The sequence below is a fragment of the Macaca fascicularis genome, chromosome 4 (genome assembly GCF_037993035.2).
Source record: "Macaca fascicularis isolate 582-1 chromosome 4, T2T-MFA8v1.1".
Lineage (NCBI taxonomy): Eukaryota > Metazoa > Chordata > Mammalia > Primates > Cercopithecidae > Macaca > Macaca fascicularis.
In genome coordinates this window covers 43,022,387-43,045,487 of record NC_088378.1, presented here as the reverse complement: position 1 = coordinate 43,045,487, position 23,101 = coordinate 43,022,387, and the positions used below count along the sequence as shown (strand labels likewise).

Below are 23,101 nucleotides of genomic sequence, written 5' to 3'. Positions count from 1 at the left end.
TGGCTAACACGGTAAAACCCTGTCTCTACTAAAAATACAAAAAATTAGCCGGGCGTGGTGACGGGCGCCTGTAGTCCCAGCTACTCGGGAGGCTGAGGCAGAAGAATGGCATGAACTGGGGAGGCGGAGCTTGCAGTGAGCCGAGATCGCGCCACTGCACTCCAGCCTGGGTGACAGAGCGAGACTCCGTCTCAAAAAAAAAGAAAAAAAAAAAAAAGAGAAGTGGTGCTGGAGGTTGCTAAGGTTAAGGGTGCAAAACTAGGAGAAGATTAGAAGACAACAGGTCCTTCGATAGCAACATTGTTTCATTATAACGTTGACGAGAAAAAATAAATCCACTCCCTGTTGGGACCACTGCCTGGTAGGGACCAGTGCCTGTGTGAAGTCTGCATGCTCTCCCTATGTCTGCGTGGGTTTTCTCTGAATCCTCAGGTGTCCTTCCACATCCCAAAGATGTGCACATTAGGTAAGTCAGGGTGTCTAAATGGTCCCAGTCTGAGTGAGCATGGATATATGTATGTGTGTGTGTGTGTGTGTGTGTGTGTGTGTGTGTGTGTGTGTGTGTGTGTGCGCACGCACCCGGTGATGCAATCACATCCTAGACAGGAGCTGGCGCCTACCTGTCCCATGAGCCACTGGGATAGGCTCCTGCTACCCACAACCCCGAACTGGAATACATAGGTAGGAAAATGAATGAATATAAGTGACTGAAAAATAAAAATGTGTAAAGCATATGATGATCATACAGATGCAAAACAGTAAACAAAGTGGTGCTAGAGAGCTCAGCAAGCCACCATGTTTGTGATGATTTTGAACTTCACTTTGCAGACATTTATTCCTTGATTTAACCCACCACAAGGACAACCGTCGTAACTCACTAGTACAGCAAAAATAGGGTAAGGAGTTATTTTTTTTTATTAATCATTTTGGTTGCATGTGTAGCTTACATTTACTTAATTAAATGTTTAATATTAGAAGTGTTTTGGTCTCGATTTAGAAATTTGGTGATTTTCTGACCAGAAATATGCCATAGGAACTTAACTCTTGTTTGTAGCAAATTATCAATTAGCCTGTGATAAAATTGGTTTCATGATACCATAACCAAGTGCAGGCTTGGCTGCATGCCCCTTGCCAACCCAATAACAAGGATGAAGTGCAGTGAAAGGAAAGTGGCTTTCTTTTTCTTTTTTTTTTTTTTTTTTGAGACGGAGTCTCACGCTGTTGCCCAGGCTGGAGTGCAGTGGCGCGATCTCGGCTCACTGCAAGCTCCGCCTCCTCGGTTCACGCCATTCTCCTGCCTCAGCCTCCTGAGTAGCTAGGACTACAGGCGCCTGCCACCGCGCCCGGCTAATTTTTTGTATTTTTAGTAGAGACGGGGTTTCACTGTGGTCTCGATCTCCTGACCTTGTGATCCGCCCGCCTCGGCCTCCCAAAGTGCTGGGATTACAGGCTTGAGCCACCGCGCCCGGCGGCTTTTTCAAAGCTAGCAGTGGGGAAACAGCCAGCTTACACACCTCTGGAAACTGCTTCAAAAGCCTGGGTTGAAGGCAGAGGTTTCAAAAAGGGAAGCTCGATATGGGAGACATGCAGGAGTTGTGCCAGGAGCAGGGGTTGTGGTGTCTTGCTTCAATGCCTATCTTGAGTTATGGTCCATCTAAAATGCAGGCTGGCGTCATCTCGCCTGTGGCCAGGCTGCAGAGTATCTACCTTGAGGCAATCTTTAAGTGGGGGACAATTCTGCAGCTGGGCCTTTGTGCCTAGCTCATTTTAAATTAGCCCCTGGAATTTTTAAGAAGCATACAGTTACATAAATGTGCATTGGGTAAGGGAGTACCTTGTGGGAAATGGAGGGGAGTGGAGTTTCAAAGTATGTTTCAAGGCTATATTTTAAGACTAAAGAGAAAAGGTTTCTACAGTTTGTTTCAAGGTTACATCTTGAGACTGATAAGAAAGGAGAAAAGAAAAAATGTTTTGTTTTGAAGCTAAACTACTCGGTTACAATACTTTGTTTTGCTTAAAATTAGTTTCCAAGGACCTATCCACAGTAACATTAATTGAGGACTTACTGTATTGAATGGCTTATCACATCAATGTCCAAACTGATGCTTTCATTCATTCAACAAATTATTATTGATACGCATTATGTGTCACATACTGGGTTTTGGCAATGAAGAAATATTTCTCTCCCCTCCCCTCCCCTCCCCTCCCCTCCCCTCCCTTCTCTTCCCTTCCCTTCCCTTCCCTCCCTCCTCTCTTCCCTTCCCTTCCTTTCTTCCTTTCCTTTCCTTTCCGTTCCCTCTCCCCTCCCCTCCCCTCCCCTCCCCTCCCCTCCCCTTCCCTTTTTTCTTCTTCTTCTTTTTGATACAGAATCTCATTCTGTCACCCAGGTTGGAGTGCAGTGGCACAATCACTGCTCACTGCAGCCTCTATCTCCTGGGCTCCAGGGATCCTCCCACCTCAGCCTCCCAAGTAGTTGGGACCACAGGTGCACACCATCATGCCTGGTTATTTTTGCATTTTTGGTGGAGATGGTGTTTCACCGTGTTACCCAGCCTGGTCTTGAACTCCTTAGCTCAAGCAACCCACCCACCTCAGCTTCCCGAAGTGCTGGGATTGCAGGCATGAGCCACCACACCTGGCCAAGAAATATTTTCTTAATAATAAAGAAATAAGATAGGCAATACAAGGTAATGATTTTAGAGTTGAGACAGCCTGGAGTTTGAATCCCAGTTCCAGGTATTTAATAGCAACATGACTTACACAATACTTAACCCATTTTGCCTCAGCTTCCTAATCTGTCAAAAAAAAAACCCTTGTAGTACCTACTTAATAGGGTTGTTGTGATTAATGCGATAATTAGTGTAAAGCTTTAGAACAATGCCTGAAACTTAATAGCTAATTATTCAATAATTAGCTATTAAAAATGTAACAGATATATATGTAACGTCAGATAGTGACAAGTGTTATAAATAAAAAGAATTCAGGTTGGGTGCAGTGTGGCTCATGCCTCTAATCCCAGCACTTTGGGAAGCTGAGGAGGGTGAGCCCAAGAGTTTGAGACCAGTCTGGGCAACATGGCAAAACTCCGTCTCTACAAAAACCACACACACAAAATTTAGCTGGGCATGGTGGCCTGGGCCTGTGATCCCAGCCACCTGGGAGGCTGAGGTGGGAGAATCACCTGAGCTCAGGAGGTCGAGGCTACAATGAGCCAAGATTATGCCCCTGCACTCCAGCCTGGGTGACAGTGGGAAACCCTGTCTCAAAAGAAAAAAAAAAAAAAAAAAGAATTCAGATAAGCAGATAGTGCATGGTGGGACTATTTTAGAGCAGCTGCTGCAGGAAGGCCGCTCTGAGGAGGTGACATGTAAGCAGGGACCGGAAACCATGTGAGAGAATATGCCATGCCATGGTTTGTGGAAGGACTATTTTAGATGGCAGGAACAAAGGCCCTGGGGCAGACAAGGGCTGCAAGGCCTAGGAAAGGTGGCCGAGAAAAAGATGCAAAGACAATTGTGAGCCAATCTCTACCCCTTTGTGCTCTTCCTGTTTACACCTTTGGAAGGCAGCTGTCTGGGGGGTTCTGATCACTTCCTGCAGGTGCCCTGAAAGGCCACATGAGGGGCTGCTGTAGCAAACTGAAAGTCTTAGAGATGGGAAATAAGCTTAATGGATAGTATATACTTACCTTTATCAAATACTACTAGTCAAGTCAGAAGATATTGACAGGTCTACAATCTCTTACCTTTCTTAAAAAATAGAAAGATAATAGAATGCCTGTAACTGTGTACATATTAACATTCCAGAAAGGCCTGGAGTGAAATGAATAAAAATGGACACTAAGTGGCATCCATAAAGGCTAGAAATAGCTTCATGCAAGCTTAGTTTAGATTTTGCAGGGCAGGTTTTACTTCCAAAGGGTTACAAAAAAGTCTTTGGGTTTTCAGTGCTCTTTGAATTTTGCAATTACAGATAAATGACTGGGAACCTGTAATAGTTTCCTCCTATGTGTCATTTATAGGATCCGCACTCTGGGAAACAACTTGTAGAAGACAAAATAAAAACCAAAACTCTGTGTAATTCTGCCTTAGCTACCGTCTTTGAAGTATTTTATATTTGCCAAGTATAAATTCTTAAGATATTCTACTTGAAATAGCTGAAGAATCCCCTCTCTGGGACAGGTGCAGATTAAAAGAGCGCCACTCCATGATTTTCATAAAGGAGAAAATAAGGGAGGCAGCCCCTGTGGGCAGACCTGGGCCTACATGAGTTGATAGAGTTGACGGTATAAATGTAGAGTATTAAGTTCCCAGTGACCGGAATGACCTTGTGAACAAAGAGGACAACTTTGCCAGTTTCCCCCCTCTATTCAGCATATTTCGTTTCTCAGGTAAACATGGCTTAAAGCACGAAGGAGACGAAGCCTCAATGTTGGTGTCTACGTGGAGGCTTCCCGGATAGCCTGGATGTTCATAGCCCTTCAGAACAGATGGAACTACTGCATTTATCTTCATTTGTACCAAAAAGGTACAGATAGAATGATAATAACCTGAACAAAGCTCCCCTTTCAATCCAATTAGGACCAGAAGCTGCGAAACATAAAAACTGCAACCCGTATCTTAGTTATCTCGGCCTTAATGAGCTGCTGGCTGTTTTCCGCTGCACCCCCCTTTCCGGGGGTCTTGCTGAGGTCTCCACGCAGAGGGCGGCTCGGTCATCCCGCCGCCGGGCGCCGGCCACCAGGGGGCGCTGCGGCCTCCTCCCTCTCCCGGGAGCGGCCAAGCCAGCCCGGTGGGTGTTTCTCTCTCCCTCTCGCGCTCTCTCCTCCCGGCCTCACATCCGGGTCTGGAGCGCGGCTGCCGCTGTCACTGTTGGTGCGGGCGCGTCGGGGCCGGGCCGGGCGCTGTAAATGGCGGCGGAGGGAGGCGGAGCGGCGGCCACGCTCAGCCCAGATCCTCCGAAACTTTAGGTTCGAAGCCCCACAACTTTCCGGGAAGCGCCGCCGCTCCGGAGGCGTGGACGGAAGGGGAAGCCGAGGCGGGAAGTCTGGGGGAATCGGCGGAGAGCCGGGGAGACTCGAACCCGCGGCGGGGGCGGAGTCCACCAGTGCCTCGCGTCTCCGCGGCCCCCGCCTCTTTTTCTGCACCCTCCCGGCGGCCGCGGCCAGGGCCGGAGCCGCAGCCGCAGGCGCGCGCTGCGCGGAGCCCGGGACTGCGCCGGGCCTCGCAGGCGGTGGCGCGCCGAGCGCAGCCGGGCTCCCTCCTCGCGACCTCTGGGCCCTGTTGCTTGGGCGCACCTGGCGCCTGTGAGGCCGGGGCCGGCGACTTCGGGAAGCTAGCAGGAGGCCGGGCCACGCGCAGCCCCTGCCGGCCCAGGGTCCTGGGGCCGGGCCCCGAGTAGTGCATGCGGGGCGGGGCGGCCGTGAGCCGGAGGCGAAGATGGAAGGCTTAACGCTGAGCGATGCGGAGCAGAAATACTATTCAGATCTCTTCTCCTACTGCGACATTGAGAGCACCAAGAAGGTGGTGGTCAACGGGCGGGTGCTGGAGCTGTTCCGGGCCGCGCAGCTGCCCAACGACGTGGTCCTACAGGTAACGTCGCGTCCTGGGGTCGGCGGGCGCCTCAGGCCTGCAGTCGCCAGCCTCCGGGAGTGGGAGTGGGCACCGGTTCCTTGGGGACCGGCGGGGGTCTGGGTCGGGGTCCCCGCAGCGGGTAGGGGCCGCAGGTGCCCGGGAGGCCTGGACTCGCGCGGCGGCCGAGGGGGAGGGGATGGCTCTTAGAAGACGGAACTCCTGTGGTGGGGGTCTGAAGAGCCTCAGCCGGTATCCCCCACTACCCTGAGAATCTGTGCTCTGCACTACAAGAGCTACCTCACGTGAAGAATCTTAGGTTGTTAAATGTGTGTGAATCCTGGAACCTGGCATACAGAGCTTTTCGGATCCTGCGGAGTAGTGAAGTTATCAGTATGGGCAAAATGGTTTTTTTAATTCTTGAATTAACCCAGAAGACGCGATAAAGTGAGTTTTACAGGTTTAGGCATCGAAGAAACTGTTTTGTTAAAGGAAGCAAAATTCTTAGGGCAATTTTTAAAAATGTGAACTAGTGAGTAGTTTTACAAGTAGGCATACAAGAAGTTGTAATTATCTGTAGAACGTGTGTATGAAACTGAACAGTTTTTTTCAACAGGCGTTCGAAAGCATTTGTGGAACTTGCGGATTTGGGTTGGGAGATGAGTATTGAACAGCTGGTAGACAGAAGTGCGTATTTTCCCTAATCTGAAGCCCTGGAGGAGCAAGCCCTATAGGTTTCAAGCCTTCTTTATCATGTATGCTTTTAAAACAGAAGACTTCCTAGAAATTCTTATCTAATGTATGTGGTGAGCATTAGTGCTACTCTGTTTAATGATTCATAGCTGCTAGTAGGAGTCTGTCTAAACAGCATATTAGGAACAGGTTTTAAGCATTCATCTTTTATATTGATCCAAGCTAGTTATCCACATCATCCACATCTCCAAAACTTAAAGCCACATGTGTAGGAGTATGTAGTGGACTGCAGAGCATTGGACCAGGGTTTTGAGGGCTGGGTCCTTGACCCTACTCTGCTGTTAACCAGCAATATGACTTTGGGTCAGGCACTTTCCCTTTTCAAGCATAAGTATGCTTATCCACAGAATGAAGGCAAGTTTCTTCTAACAAAAATTCTGTGAAGTATAAAAATGTCCACACACAGGTCTCTGTTTTAGAAGTTAGGTCCACATTAACTATGACTAAGTTGAACGAGTTAGATCTTTTTACATGTTCTTGGGTTTTATATTGCTTTTTTAAAACCTTGGGAGGAAAAATGTGGGGTGTCTTACGTGCCAGTGAAGGGCAACGAGGAGTCCAATTTCATCCTGTTGAAAAGGGACAAATAGTAAATATTTTGGGCTTTGCTGGCCATATATGCTCTCTGTTGCATATTCTTTGTTTTTGTGTTTACAAAACACAAATATGTAAAACCATTCTTAGCTCAGGGACATACAAAACTGATTCTGTGGTCTGCTAACAGAGGGTGCTGGTAGTGTGGTCTACGGTACTCTCCTCTTACAACTTTCGAGTAGGACTTAAAGATCTGGTCAGAACATGCTCATTAATGATCCTCTTTTTGCTCCTTTTGAAGAAATAACAGAATATACCTTCAAGTTAGGATCTAAATAAAATTAAGGAAAAGCCTTCTGTGTTCTATTTTGGTTTGTCTTTGAGGTGAGAAGGAGTTGAAATAAAACTTTCAATCTTTTTAATGATACGCAAAGACTTTAGAACTTGAAATGTAATTTTTAGGACAGACACATCAGCACTAATGAATCTTTACTTGAAACACGTTTAATCCAATGCAAGTTATTTTTATGTTTTGCTCAATTTTATTAACATTCAAAAAATAAATTTCATTGTCTTTTGGCATAAAGAGAGAGCTTAAGTATTCAGGGTTCAGTTACAAGTTGGAACTCCCTGAAGCAGAACTCTACAGTAATGTATACTAAATAGCAATCCAGATATCTTGAAGGCAGTTTACTTAAAAATTGGTCTAAGACATAGACATATGAGACAAAAGGAGAATATGTGCTTACTTCCCTTAAGGGAGTTTGGGATTGTCTGAAAACAGTCCTCCATTGCTTTCTAAGTGGGAAACATTTGGGGAAGCTCGTATCTAGTGCCGAGTTCTCTGCCTAACACTGGGCTAGGCATTGCAGGCATCAGAAGAGGAGTAAGAAGCTCTTAAGGATCTTGTCAATTACAGGAGTACTCATGTATAACATAAGGTAGAATGTATGCCATAGGAGAGGTGCCAAGTGTTATGTAAATACAAAGGAGGTATGACCAAGAAAGGCTTTTTGACTTAATTCAGATGGACTTTAAATTAGGGTGGAGTGAGGGGAGTGGAATTATGAGGGCTTCCAGGCAGAGAAAAAAATGTGATCAAAAGTGGAAAGTGTAGGAGCCTTTTCAAGGACTAGTGCTTTCAGGATAACGGAACATAAAATTAGAAAGAGGCCATATTAGGAAAGACTCTGAAGAAGGGCAGCAGATACGATATTTCAGCAGGCAATGGAGAACCACTGAAAAGTTTCTGACTTCGAGTGGCAGAGAGGCTAGGGAATGAGACTCTTTTAGTGATCTGGATTGGGTGCTAGGTCATGGACTTCCAACCAGGGTGACAGCAGTAGAATAGAAAGAAAGAGACTGGATGTGTTATTGAAGGACTGCTGGGTAGCCACTATATGAGGTGCTTTGTGGAATAATGTTTAATTGAAGCCAGATTATCAAGGTTGGATGGAGAGCTTTGAACTAATTGTGAAGGTAACAGGGAGTGGTAGATTTAAAGAAATGACTCATAAAGCAGTGCTTTAGGAGTCGTTTGTCAGGGCCATAGGAATTAGAGGAATAAAACTGTAGACTTAACTTGGGGGCTGATTTTGTATGGCAGATACGAAGTAAGAAACTGGGCCAGTGGTACTCAAACTTGGGAATGAGGGTGACAATGGGGAAGGGGCATTTGGCAGTGTCTAGAGACATTTTTGATTGTCATAACTGGAGGGGAGAGAGCAGTTCTACTGGCATCTAGTGGGTAGAGGCCAGAAATGCTGCTAAACATCCTGCAGTGCACAGGACAGCCTCCACAAGAATTATGTACCCAGAATGTCAGTAGTGCTGAGACTGAGAAACCCTAACCTGGAATATAGTGGTGGGAGTGGGACAAACATGAGATATGGGCCAGGCACAGTGGCTCACGCCTGTAATCCCAGCACTTTCGGAGGCTGAGGCAGGTGGATCACCTGAGGTTAGGAGTTCGAGACCAACCTGGCCAACATGGTGAAACCCTTTCTCTACTAAAAACACAACATTAGCCGCGTGTGGTGGCGCATGCCTGTAATCCCAGCTACTCTGGAGGCCAAGGCAGGAGAATCACTTAGAACCTGGGAGAAGGAGGAGGTTGCAGTAAGCCGAGATCGAGCCACTGCACTCCAGCCTAGGTGACAGAGCAAGATGCTGTCTCAAAAAAAAAGAGAGAGAGAGAGGTGGTAGAGATTATGAAGGTAAACTCGAGAGGCCTGGGTTATTTGGCAGTGTTTTGGTGAGAGTACAATGGGGCAAGGATCATTCTTCGTCACACCACTCACAGTTAGAAAAGGGGTAGGAAGAGGGCTTACTTTTTAAAAGAGACAATGATGAGTTTGGTTTCAGACATTTTTAGATGGCAATTCAGATCTCTTGGGGACAGTTGGAAGTGGGTGGAGATTTGTCCTGCTGGTTCTTACAGCAGTTCAGGTTCAGGTGTTTGGGGTCTTTTCCTCTATTTTGCTCACCTAGGTGTTTAGGGATGGGAGACAGTGTCACATAGACTGGGTATGCACATACATATCAGGACCTTGATTGGTACAGTAGTTTACAGTGTTTGTTAGTAAAAGTTAGGAGGGGACTGAGTCATCTGGGGACGTGAGTGTAGAGAACAAAGAACACCGAGCCCAGAACCAAACGAGGAAGGAGCTGGCATTTATTGAGTGCCTATTACGTTCTTTGACCAGGCAAATCATTTTCATGGAAGAACTCATTTGATCCTTGCAACACCTTGTGAAGTGGGTGTTATTCTTGTTTATTTTATTTTTTATTTTTTGTTTTTATTTTTATTTTTTGAGACAGTCTCTCTCTGTCGCCCAGGCTGGAGTGTAGTGGTGCGATCTTGGCTCACTGCAACCTCCACCTCCCAGGTTCAAGTGATTGTCCTGCCTCAGCCTCCTGGGTAGCTGGGACTACAGGCATGCGCCGCCACCACGCTCGGCTAATTTTTGTATTTTTAGTAGAGACGGGGTTTCACCATATTGGCCAGGCTGGTCTTGAACTCCTGACCTTGTGATCCGCCCACCTCAGCCTCCCAGAGTGCTGGGATTACAGGTTTATTCTTGTTTACTAAGAACTTGATAACAGGGAATTTAAATAATTTATTTGTGAATAGTTCGTATCTCTCCCTTACTATTATCCACCAGCTCTTACCTTCTCTGGTCATGTGGTTTGGGGGCAGGGTAAGGAATAAAATTCAGTTGGTCTGATTTTGACTTGCCCACAGTTCTTATGAACAGTAGGGATTTTGGAATATTTGATTTTGAGTTACGTATCAACTTCCTCCTTTGCATAGTAAGTAGTTTAATGTATGATGATGTCTTGAAACACAGCCACTTCAAAGAAAGAGGGAGATTCTTGTAGTTGGTATCTGGGGCGCACACAGATACAATTTTTCTTTATTACAACTGTCAGATGTTTTAAGGTGTGCTCGTTATACTTGCTTTGGAATAGCAGAGGAAAATCTATTCTGAGTTTAAGAGTTTGTTTTTGAAGACAGAATGTCAATAGATAAACTGAAGGAGTGGATGCTTTGTAAAATTATGCTCCATGCCACATAATAACAAGATGAGGGGGAGAAAAATCTGGCTCATAGGATTTAATCATGAGGAATTTTGCTGTCTGCTGAGCAAGACAATATTCATTGTTGTGGCTTAAAAGTCAGCTTTTTCCGAGTAGTTTATTTTTTAAAGATTAGGAAAGATGTACTATTTACCACACTAATCAGAATGTTTTCTTTGCTTTCACCAAAAGCTTCTGTTTGGGAAATGTCTTAAAACTTCATACAGACTTTGAATGCATAATAGGTTGATAAAAGGTTCTAGTACTAACTGTTCTTTCATTGAGATTTGTGAGCAATGTACCCTGTTAATGAAGCTGAAAATCTTTAGATCATTTGTGTTGAGCAATATCTTGGTAGAATATTTGAATAACACACATAAATGTAATGGGGAAAAGCAATAACAGTGAAACAAACCATTTTGTTTTTCTCTTGAAACTTGTTTAAATCAATTACAAAATCTGGCATTAGTGATAAGTTTAAAAATAGAAAGCAGAGCTCATTTATGTGTTGAAAGATATAAACTTAATAAGTCTCGGGTTTGTTATTCTGGAGTAGTGGTTTTTAGTTCTGAATTACTAAAAAATTGTAATAAACTACAGAAATAATCTTGCCTTAATCACCTACCTATACACAGTTGAAAAAGATACTGTTTGTGAAAGAAGTCACAGTTAATGTCTTTCTGTAGTGTCCTATTTATTTACTTTTAAAATTTCTGTCTTCTTGAGTTTCTTATGTTAGTTTTAGTCATTTTGTTTGTTTGTTTGTTTGTTTGTTTTTAATCAATAGCCCAGAGTTAGAGTTTTAGTATATTGGGAATTCATGCCAAACATTTGATGGAACGACACAAGAGCATGAGAAGGTGGTATGAAGAGCACTAACTGTGGCAGGCAAGTTCCAGTCCTGGCATCAGCTAACTTTGTGACCCTGAACAAATCACAGAATGTCTCGTTTAGCTATGGAATTGGGTTTTCATGATTTCTGACTCAAATGAGACTATCTTTGTGTAGGAGCAGCTAATCTATTGCAGACACACCCCTTTAAGAGTAGCACAAAGTCTTGTGGTTAATTGCTCCACTATCTTGACACTGGAACTGGATTATTTGACATTCTTTGAGGACTATAAAGAGGATATATAGAAGAGGAAACTGATGAAAGGGTCTTAAATCCGTGGGTGCTTAGTTCTTCAAGGCCATGAGAATTTGAAATGGGTGATAAGACTTGTCATTTCTGATGTTTTCTCTTATATATGTTTTATTTTCTGTAGCCTTTCCTATTGTAGATGCATCTGCACTCATCTTTTCCCTCTGTGTAATGGAAGTTAAACCATATACCACATTTCATTGAGATTTGATGAATTCTAAGACTTAGGCTTTTAAAAATTAAGAATACTACATCTCTTCTCCATTTTGTTTCAAGAATTAGCCGTGTGTTGAATTTGGGGTCTATCATTAAATAATGAAGCCAGAATTTATTAGTCTGTCTCTTTTGGGTTGTTGATTCCTTTGAGATTCTGGTATACACACTGGACATCTGCTTAGAAAACATAGTTCCACAGAATTTTGCACTTAATTTGTGATTTCCAGCCTTCCCCTAATTGAGTCAAGCTTATCTTATGGCCTTCTACATTAATTCAGTTTTAAGGAAGAGCACGCTGACCTGAGAAATGCTAAACATTTCTCTGTCTTAAATCAGTTTTAAATATTTGAACTAAGACTTCCTTGTGGCTGTTCTTTGTATACATGCAGTGGTGAAGGATAAAGACATGTTCTCTGACTTGTGCCAATGTCAAAAAGAAAAAAAAATGGCCAGGCATGGTGGCCCTCACCTGTAGTCTCAGCTACTCGAGAGGCAGAGGCAGGAGGATCACTTGAGCCTGGGAAGTCGAGGCTGCAGTGAGACATAGTAGACATAGTAGTGTCACTACACTCCAGCCTGGGTGACAGAGCAAGTCTCCATTCCACCCCCCACCGCGCCCCCCCCAAATAAAAGAAAAGAAAAAAAGAACGGTATACAATAATAGAGAATCATTGGATGAGGAGGTAGTGGGGACCTACTTAGGTGTAAGGGAAGGCCCCTTAGAGGACGCCTGGATAAGGGGTCAAGGGAGGGAGAATAAGGTGTTTCATATAGAGAGAACTGGGAAGGGCCTGAGGCTGTCAAGAGGGCAGTGTGTGAAACTATGGACAAGAGGGGAGAATGGCAGGGACTGCATAAGGCAGGCCCTTGTACTCAGTGAAAAGGAATTTGGATTTTAGTGGAAATATACGAAAAGTTTTTATTTGGGGGTGTAGCATCACCTGAATTTTTATATATATATATATATATATAAATAAAATATGTATATATATTTTTTGTTTGTCTTGTTTTGAGACGGAATCTTGCTCAATCATCCAGGCTGGAGTGCAGTGGCCGGATCTCAGCTCACTGCAAGCTCTGCCTCCCGGCTTTACGCCATTCTCCTGCCTCAGCCTCCCGAGTAGCTGGGACTACAGGCGGCCGCCACCTCGCCTGGCTAGTTTTTTGTATTTTTTTAGTAGAGACAGGGTTTCATCGTGTTAGCCAGGATAGTCTCGATCTCCCGACCTCGTGATCCGCCCGTCTCGGCCTCCCAAAGCTGAATTATATTTTAAAAGATCATGCTGACTGATGTATGAGCAAAAAGAATACTGGGGACAAGTGGAAGCAGACAAGCTAGTGGATATGCAACAGTCCAGGCAGCAGACAGCAATGGCTTAAATTAGCGAGGTGGCAGTAGGATAGAGAACAGTGGACATATCCGAGAATTTTTTAGGTGGTAGAAATAGGAAGGCATAGTAATGCGTTGGATATGGAACATAAGGGAGGAGAAAGAACTTGAGGATGTTGCTGGAAGTTGCCACTATTGTATGGTTGGAAGAGGAATGGATTTTGGCGGGGGTTGTTTCAGTGGGAGGGGTAGGGGTGAATTCAGGAGTTCCCCTTTTGTCTAGTTCTCAGAAGCTTGTAGATTGTCAAGTAGGCCTGTTAGAGAGATCTATAAATCTTGAGGAATTCAGAGATACTTGGCTTAGATATGTCATTTGAAGATTGTCACTATGTTAGTGACATTTAAGGTAATGAAAATGAATGAAATAATTGAAGAAAAGATAAAGAAGAAAGAAAGATTGACTAGAATTGGAATCCTGAGGAATGCTGAACGTTTCTAAGTTGAGTAAACCGGAAGGCCTCTTGGAAGGAGGCTAGAAAGCACACAACCAGAGTGGTACAAATTGGGAGTGTGTAATGTACAGTATTATCATGTCATGGATGCCAAATAATGCAGGTATTTCGAGGGGGGTGGGTAGTCAGCTGTATTGAGTTTCACTGAGAGGCTGAGAAGATGTGGGCAGGAATGTGGCCATTGGATTTGGCAACCTGGAAGTTATTAGTAACTTCAGTGAGCCAGTTTCATGGACTAGTGTAGATGGATGCCAGATTTGAGTGATTTGAGGGATAAATGATGGCTGAGGAACTAGAGATAGGGTGTATAGATAGCTTTGAAAGAAGTTTGCCTGTGAAAGGGAATAGATACAGGGTAGAAGCTAGAGGTGTATGAGGATATAAAGGAAATCTTTTTGTTTGTTTCTTTTTGAGTGTGAGAAATTCTGCAGAATGATTTTAGTTGTTAGGATTGCTAAGATAAGGGAGATGAGAAGTCCTTGAGAAAGCAGGAATGGTCAGGATCCTGACTGCACAGAGTCCTTTGATAAGAAGGGGATACTTCCTCAGTGTTTTTTTTTGTTTGTTTTGTTTTGAGATGGATTCTCACTCTGTCTCCCAGGCTGGAGTGCAATGGTGTGGTCTTGGCTCACTGCAACCTCCGCCTCCCGGGTTCAAGCGATTCTCCTGCCTCAGCCTTCAGAGTAGCTGGGATTACAGGCACCCACCACCATGCCTGCCTGATTTTTGTCTTTTTAGTAGAGAAGGGGTTTCACCATGTTGGCCAGGCTGGTCTCGAACTCTCGACGTCGTGATCCGCCCACCTTGGCCTCCCAAAGTGCTGGGATTTCAGGCATGAGCCACCACGCCCGGCCACTTCCTCAGTTTTAACAGTGGTGAAGAAAGAACAACATGGTTACAGAGGCAAGTAGGAATATAGATTTAGTGGGTGGAATATAGATTTAGTGGGAAGATGTTCTGGCCTAATGGCTTTTATTTGTTTTCTACAAACTGAGGCAGGATTAACAGTATAGTAGTGACGTAAAATCTTAATATGAAAGTAAGGGGAAAAAAAAAACTTACATTAGTTTCAAAGAGGCCTAACATACTTAGGAATAAACTTAAGAAAAGAGTCACCAAGATTTTTGTATTAAAAACTACAAAACGGGGCTGGGCACAGTGACTCACGCCTGTAATCCTAGCACTTTGTGAGGTTGAGGTGGGCAGATCACTTGAGCACAGGAGTTTGAGACCAGTCTGGGCAACACAGGGAGACCCCTGCCTCTAAAAAAAAGATAAAATAAATTAGCTGGGTGTGGTGGTGTGCACCTGTGGTCCCAGCTACTTGGGAGGCTGAGGCAGGAGGATGGTTTAAGCCTGGGAGGCAGAGGTCAGAGAGACCCAAGATTGTGCCAATGGACTCCAACCTGGGCAACAGAGCCAGACCCTGTCTCAAAAAAAAAAAAAAAAAGAAAAAGAAAAAAAAAAGAAAAGGAAAAGAAACAAGAAATAATTGGGCTTTATTAAATATTTTTAAAACTTTTACACTTCAGAGGATACTTAAGAAAGTATAAAAAGATAAGCCGTAGATTGGGGAGAAATATTTGCATATTATAAACATGGTAAAGGTCTTTAATCTAGAATATATTTGAAAAATCTTACAACTCACTTATAAAGGAAAAAAAAAAACTGGGAGAAAGCCCATTCTTAGGCTTAAGCCCATTAAATAGGTATTTCACCAAAGACAACGATAAGAATGGCCAATAAGCGTATGAAAAGATGCTAACATCATTAGTCATTAGGGAAATGCAAATTAAATCACAGTGATATACTATCACGCACTGACCAGAGTGGCTATAATTAAAAAGACTGACAATACCTAGTATTTATATTGTTAAGAAACTGGAACCCCTAGGCACTTCTCTTGGGACTGTAAATGGCACAACCACTTTGGGAAACAGTTTGGCTTTTTCTTAAGAAGTTAAGCCTAAATTTGCCATAGGAACTAGCAGTTCCGCTGTTAGGAATCTGCCCAAGAGAAATGAAAATACATGTAGAAATAATGGCATGTACATGTCTGTTAGCATTATTCACTGTAGTCAAAAACTAGAAAACAATTCAAATATCCATCAAATGGTGTTTGAATACATAAAATGCGGAAAACTATTCTGCAATAAAAAAGAAACAAATTAGTGATATATGTTATAACAAACATGAATGTCAAAAACATGGCTCTGGGCAACATAGCAAGACCCTGTCGCAAAAAAATTAATAAATAAAATTAGCTGAGTGTGATGGCACCTGCATATCATTGGCTATTCTTGGAAGGCTGAGGAAAGAGGATAGCTTAAGCCCAGGTGTTTGAGGCTGCAGTGAGCTGTGTTAACGCCACTACACTCCAGCCTGGGTGACATAGCGAGACCTCATCTTTAATAACAACATGCTAACTGTCAAACCAAATACAAAAGAGTACATATTGTGTGGTTACATTTATATGGACTGTCTACAAAAAGCAAATCTATAGAGATATAGCAGATTAGTGGTTGCCTGAGGCCAGAGCAAGAGAAATGGTCTGGAGGAAAATACTTGGGTGACAGAAAAATTCTAAAATTAGATTGTAGTGATAGTGCTGTATACACTCTATAATTTTCTTAAAACTCAATTGTACATGTACGATGGTTGAATTTTATGGTTTATAAATTATACCTCAAAGCTGTGAATTAAAAAATTACAAAATAGTCATCTAGGAGAATGTAAAAGTTGAGTGTGGTGGAGAATGAAGGACTGTGTACTGCTTACATAGTTTAATTACAAAACTTCAGCATAATGTAATCTGGCATTCGATAAAGGATTTAAATTTTGAAAGATGATATACTGATAGATTTTTACATGTAGCGGAGATTGCCATATCTCATCTTCCAAGATTCATTAGAACTCAGTATATTTACATTACATTACATTAGCATCAAGCTAACATTTATGCACTGTTCTGTGTGACAGGGACTGCTCTGCCTGCTTTTGTATGTGTTGTTTTACAAGTACATTATTTATTGACCTTAGAAGGGGCTAAAAATCATATGATTTAGAATGAAGACCAGTTTCCATCTATTGACCTTTAGTGGTATGATGAATTTTTGTACACTTAACTCAGATATCTTAATATTATGGGAAATTACAGAAATATAATACTTCAAAGAATAATGCGAATTTGAAGTAGTCATGACTGACAAGTACTAATTTTAATGAAATAGTGGTTTCAATCTACAGGACTATTTTGGGTTGGTTTGTCCACTGGCATAATTACTGTCACTATCATGAATCTTTTTGGGGGCTATTCTAATGTTACTTAAAGGGACTGATTTGGTGTTTTGTATTTTGAAATAGCTGTTTTCAATCTGAGTTTGCATAAGTAGCTAGATCTTGGGCCTAATACAATTATAAGTGTGTTCCTTTGGAGAAAAAAATAGTTGCATAAAGTGATTATTGCTTCTTTTTGCCCATGAGTTATGCAAAATGTTGTACATGGAAATAGAAGTATCTATAAAACAAGAATTCATTGTTTGGAAACTAAGAGTATACTAGTTTTTCTTGGTGTCTCATTTGTGACTAGAAGGATCAGAGGTTTGACTTCAAAGTGTTTAATGAAACTGTATGTTAATAGCTGATTTAGAAGAATGCGTATCTTTTCTGAAGCACTTCATTATATTCCGTAGAAAAGTAATTACAACACCCTCGTAATTTTCTGTGTCAGCAAGTATTAAGTGTAGTCAATAATAGCATAGACTTTGGAATATGACAGTTCTAGATTTTGAATCTCCAGTTGGTGCTTATTAACTTCTCATCCTTTGTAAGTGCTTAACCTCTCTTGAGATTTCATTTCCTCATCTGTAAACTGAAGCCAATACCATTTCTGGAGGTTTTTTTTATTTGTTTGTTTTGTTTTGTTTTGTTTTGAGACGGAGTCTGGCTCTGTCTCCCAGGCTGGAGGGTAGTGGCACAGTCTCTACTTACTGAACCCTCCGCTTCCCGGGTTCAAGCTATTCTCCTGCCTCAGCCTCCTGAGTAGCTGGGATTACAGGCCTGCGCCACCACGCCCAGCTAATTTTTGTATTTTTTAGTAGAGATGGGGTTTCGTCTTGTTGACCAGGCTGGTCTCGAACTCCTAACCTCAGGTGATCCTCCGCCTTGACCATTTCTGAAGTTTTAATACTACCAAACTGATAGTGCCTGGTTCTTAGAAGGTAATCAAGTAAGTTTCACTCACTTAAGCTCTGCTATATATGAGAAAACACGGAATTTGTAGAATCTTGGCTTTAATACTAGAGAAAATTGTCTGTTCTTCAAATCTAGCTTTATACCTTTCATTGATTTTGTTGGGTGAACTTCATAATGCTTTCCCAACCTTTCGATTCTGTCAGTAAGCCTTTTGTTTTGCCCTTTCACTGGATAATTAATTTGAAGGTTTGCTCTCTTGAAGTGAAGTTTACTACTAGAGGACTCAAAGAATGATTCTGAGGTTTGGAGCCTACAGAAGGGTGATGCCATTAACATGGAAATAAAGAAGCAGAGGGCAAGGTAAGGGGTTTGGGGAGAAGATAATGTGGTGAATTTTGGGTGTGCTGAGTGTGATGCCATGTTCCTTCCTTCTGGGCAGCAGAGTTAGGTGGACATTTGAAAGCTTGAGAGTAGCAGCAGCTGGGTGGCGTTAGAAGCGTGTGCAGACTTGGTGGTGGTTCCTGAATGAGGCCATTCACTAAAAATGAGGAATGCAAGCCTAATTTTTTTTTTTTTTTTTTTTTTTTTTTGAGACAGGGTCTCACTCTGTCATCCAGGCTGGAGTGCAGTGGCATGGCATGATCATGGCTCACTACAGCCTCAACCTCCCAGGCTCAAGGGATCTTCCCACCTCAGCTTCCCAAGTAGCTAGGACTACAGGCACATGCTATCATGCCCAGCTAATTTTTGTATTTTTTGGCTTTTAAACTCCTGGACTCAAGCAAGGATTACAGGCATGAACCATCATGTCCCGCCTTAAAGTCTTTATATTTGAAATGTCCTTTCAGAGTTAATTAACTCTGATATTGTCCCAGAGATTTAGGTTTCTGTTTTCACTTAAGACCTCAGGAGTTTTCTGAAACTTTCTTGAAACTGTTAGGAAGGCCATGTGGGTATGGAAGTATATCTCTTCATCTGAAATTAGGTCAGCCTCCAGAGACTTGAATCTTGGATATTAAACCCAAAGGCACCTTACATTTTAAACCCGTAACACATTTGGACATTTAATACAAGAGGTTTTAGCTATTTGTATAAGCAACCACTAAACACCTGGACACATAGTAATTGTATTTAGCTGAGGAGTGAGCCTCGGAGCTGAAGAATCTAGCCTACCTCTTCACGTCAGCATCTTATTGCAGCTTTGTGATTCTCATTTAACACAGGATCTCATTTAATCCTTGTAATAAGCGTGCCATTTCATTAATTTTTATTAATAGGAAAATGTATGCTCTTATGATATTCAAGAATCGATAGATTCTTGAAGGTTTGTAGACACATTTCTTGAGGTTTAGTTATCCTGTGGCATTGCTGTACCATTTGTTCAGAGGATGGTTCTATTGAATTCCTATTCTCCATATATTCAGAATTTTTTTTTTCAATTTCATGTCCTATAATTACGCTTTTCATTAATTAAACAAACACCATTAAACACCCGCTGTGCTCCAGGATCTGTACCTAGGGCATTCAGTATGCAGAGGTGAGTGAAAGAGACACGGTTCCTGTCCTCCTGGAAAACCGAATCTTCTGATCTCCAAGGAGTCACTGTGCCTGTCTGCTTCATGACTGTATTCCTAGCACATTGTCAGTAGTGAATATTTGTTGAATGAGTGAACATGATTTATCTTTTTTCCCAAAAAATATGTTTGCTTATCTCTAACCTTAATGTACATTGCCAGCAAATTCAAACGATACTAATAATTAATGCTGATGTAGTGCCTACTATATCAGCCTTGTTTGTGGCCCTTTATGATAATTCATTTTCGTTTCAGTGATGTGAAGTGGACACAGTTTATTATCCCTATTTTTAAAATGACACAGGATAAGTAACTTCTCTACGATTATACAGCTAGTAAGTAGTAGAGCTGGGATTTAAGTAGTCCTGCTTTAACCTACTACGTTTTATGTGTGTTTCATGGAAGCTTAAGAGTGAAAGTCAGATTACTTTCTGACAAGCTTGTGTATTACTCCTTCAAAAATGTTTTCTTATTCAGACTCTGACTGATTACCAGTAGAATTTTTTACAGTCTCTATATTATTGCTGAGATTTTATTAAACTTACTGTATTTTTTCCTGGGATCCAGAGCAGATTCTTCCTATGATGAATTATTTTCTACATTGAGATATTTACAGACTAACTCATTTTATAGTCCTTTGGTTTCCTTCATAATTTTTATCACAGGCTTACTTACCTAAATCTGAACCATCACATTATATCTCTGGAATGTTGTATCATCTTTCATGGAATTAGAAAGGTCTTTAAAATAATTTTTGAACTTTCACTTAAAATACCATGCGTTTTTTGTTTTTTAGTTTGACCTCCTACTTGAACTTTTTCCTGATCATCCCAACCAGATAACCCCTCCTTCTGTAGTCTCCCAGCTCTGTTCTGTATGTTTGCACTAGTATACAATTTGTACTTTAGGTTATTCTTTCTGTGTATCTTTTTCCCGTGATCGGTGGCAAACAATTTGAGGGTAAGTTTTAGCCTTGTTTCCCTTATTATCACTTTGTTCCTGTTAGGTACTCACTCAAAGCCTATTAGACTGCTTAGCTGGTGCTTTAGAATTTCATTCCTCATCAGTACATTGATGGGTCCCAGCCTAGCCTCTTCATTTTATCATACCACTTAAAAACTTCCAAATTATAATTAATGAGTTTTTTTCAACAGTATGGAACTCTGAGAACAGACTGCATAGTGCTTTCAATTAGACTGTGAATATTCTCGTTAATACTTTTAAAATTGGTCAGGTGATGCTAGTCAAACACACTGAGCGTGCATGCTAATAACTTTAAGGAGTTGTTACATCAAGGCTGTTCTCTTAATTTTTTTTTTTTTTTTTTTTTTTAAAGTGGTATCATGGCTTACTTTAGTAGTAAACTCACATGCATTTCTCTGCCCTGCAGAGGCATAATTTTCAGTTGTTGAACTTGACAGTGAGCAAGCACTGGTAGACAAGCATGTAATCTAAATAAGAAAACAGGTCAGTGGAGTTTCTCATTTAATTTAGTTAACTCTTTTAGAGAGAAAGTATAGCATTCCCATAAAATGAAGGGTGATACAGAGAGCATTTCAAATCTGAGTAGTCATGCGTAATCAGCCTTAAAAGCTTCTGCCAACCCACTGCTACATCTCACAGGCTTGTTTCTGATTATTCTCCTAATAGGGACTTTGTGTTCCCTCCCAGCAAATCTGTTTTTCTGTATCTCACACAGCTTTTACTTGTTCTTTATCTGTTCTTTTTTATCATGTAACTTCCTTCATCTACAAGACTCTGTCCTCACTTCTGTGCTTATTCCTCCCCCCCTTTTCAAAACATGGCTTAATTGACTTTTATAGGTTTTGGAAATTAATTTGAACAACCTCACTCTCACTGAGACCAATTTCCCTGCTGCCTATCCTTTTATATATGTTTTGCGCTGTATTGATTTTTGTTCATTTATGCTGTTTCTTGGTGTGTTTATGCCGTTGCTTGGCTGCTTCTCCAGTATCTCTATATCCCAGCAATATTGTGAGCAAGTTGTGGCTAAAACTCAGATTTCTTTTCTTTCATGATGTGCAGAACAGCAGAAACACATAATAGATGTTTAGAAAACATAGGCAACTTTTTGGGGCAAGCCATTTGCTTAGCCCTGCTTTGCTGTGCATTCATAGACGTGATTGGGATGATGACTTAAGGCAATTCTGGGCTCCTCACCCAGGGAAGTGAAAAGTGGGGGTGGTGAAGCTTGAAGCCTTGGATGTTCCACTGCCTAGCACTATGGGTACTCCCTCCCCACCCCAATCAACATTCTGAGCATGAGAAGAGAAGGAGGCAGTAAGAACAGGAACAATAGCACAGAATTCTCTGAGCTCTGACTTCGCTGCTTTGCTGACAAGACATTGCTGCTTTCCCCTCCCTCCCTTTCAGAATCTTTTTCCCTTACCTACCCCCACTTTTTTTTATATATAGCAGAGTAATTGTAAGAAATTTTTTTAAAACTGTGAATTTATTGGCAACTAAAACAATAAATTATGGTAGAATCTGGATACCTTGGCACTATAGCATATACTTTTTTTTTCATAAAGTATAATGAGGCACAACTTCTACAGAGTTCCAGTGTGCCTGGCTGCAAGTGGCGGCCCACAAGTCAATTTAGAGATGAGGGTGCTGGGTTGAGTGATGGTACACTCACAGGATTTCATACATTCCCTAGCACAGGCCACTGAGACATGTGCCACGTCAGAATTATGGATTGTACTACTTGTCATTAGGAATAATAGAAACTACAGATCTTAAACCTTTGAAAGCTAATGACCCACTGTATTCTCTGCCTTCATTCAGAACACTGAAGAATTAATGGCTGGTGGAAGGGAGCTTATGGTTAGATTTTCTGTTTACCACCCACTGTTGTGAACCCTGAGAGATAGAAATCTTTTACTTCCCTAAGTACATTTCCCTCTAAGATTTGATTCTGGAGTGAATCCAAACTTAGTGTTTCTTGCTAGCACCTAACAAATGGCAAAAAGGGAATTGTCATAGTTATTAATTGTATTGTTTCATGGTTATTTTCTACATAATGTTCCTTTTTGCTTCTGGTGTTTTTCATTTGACCCTGCACACCCATCTAGCTGCCTTCCTATTTTTCTTCTTCCTTTTACTGCCAAATAACAAATGACCTGATTTCTTCTCTACTGCCTGTACCCTGGCCTATTCTTAAGCACTAGTAATCTAACTTTTATTTTTATTTGCTGATTCATCTTTTGAGACAGAGTCTTGCTCTGTCACCCAAGTTGGAGTGCAATAGCACGATCTTGGCTCACTACACCTCTGGTTACCTGGGCTTAAGCGATCCTCCCACCTAGCCTCCCGAGTAGCTGGGACTACAGGTGTGCACTACCATGCCCGGCCTTTTTTTTTGGTGTTTTTATTAGAGATGGGGTTTTGCCATGTTGGCCACACTGGTCTCGAACTCCTCAGCTTAAAAGCAATCTGCCTGCCTTGGCCTCCCAAAGTGCTGGGATTTTAGGCATGAGCCACTGTGCTTGGTGTAATTTAACTTTTATATTCCGCCTCCTTTTTGTTTTTTGTTTTTTTAAAGTATTCTTAAAGTTCGTTGTTATCGTAATCACCAAATTCAGTGACCTTTTCTTAGGTCTTATTCTGTTCAACCACTTTCCTTGCAATTGGCAGTGAATCACTTCATGTTGGATATTGTCTCTTCTTGTTCATCA

The 23,101-nt window shown here is 42.0% G+C and overlaps 1 protein-coding gene across 23 annotated transcripts in view; it reads left to right on the top strand.

Annotated features, from left to right (window-relative positions):
* Window positions 1-4,864: 4,864 nt before the first annotated feature.
* REPS1 (RALBP1 associated Eps domain containing 1) overlaps window positions 4,865-23,101 on the top strand; it is an 86,793-nt gene continuing 68,556 nt past the window's right edge. For all 23 annotated transcript variants that reach the window (XR_012433491.1, XR_012433490.1, XR_012433489.1 and 20 more), the window contains exon 1: window positions 4,865-5,591. Coding sequence is in view for 12 of the 23 variants with exons in the window: in XM_074037135.1 (XP_073893236.1) it covers window positions 5,439-5,591 (153 nt within the window). In the remaining 11 variants the exon portion in view is untranslated. The remainder of the gene's footprint in view (window positions 5,592-23,101) is intronic.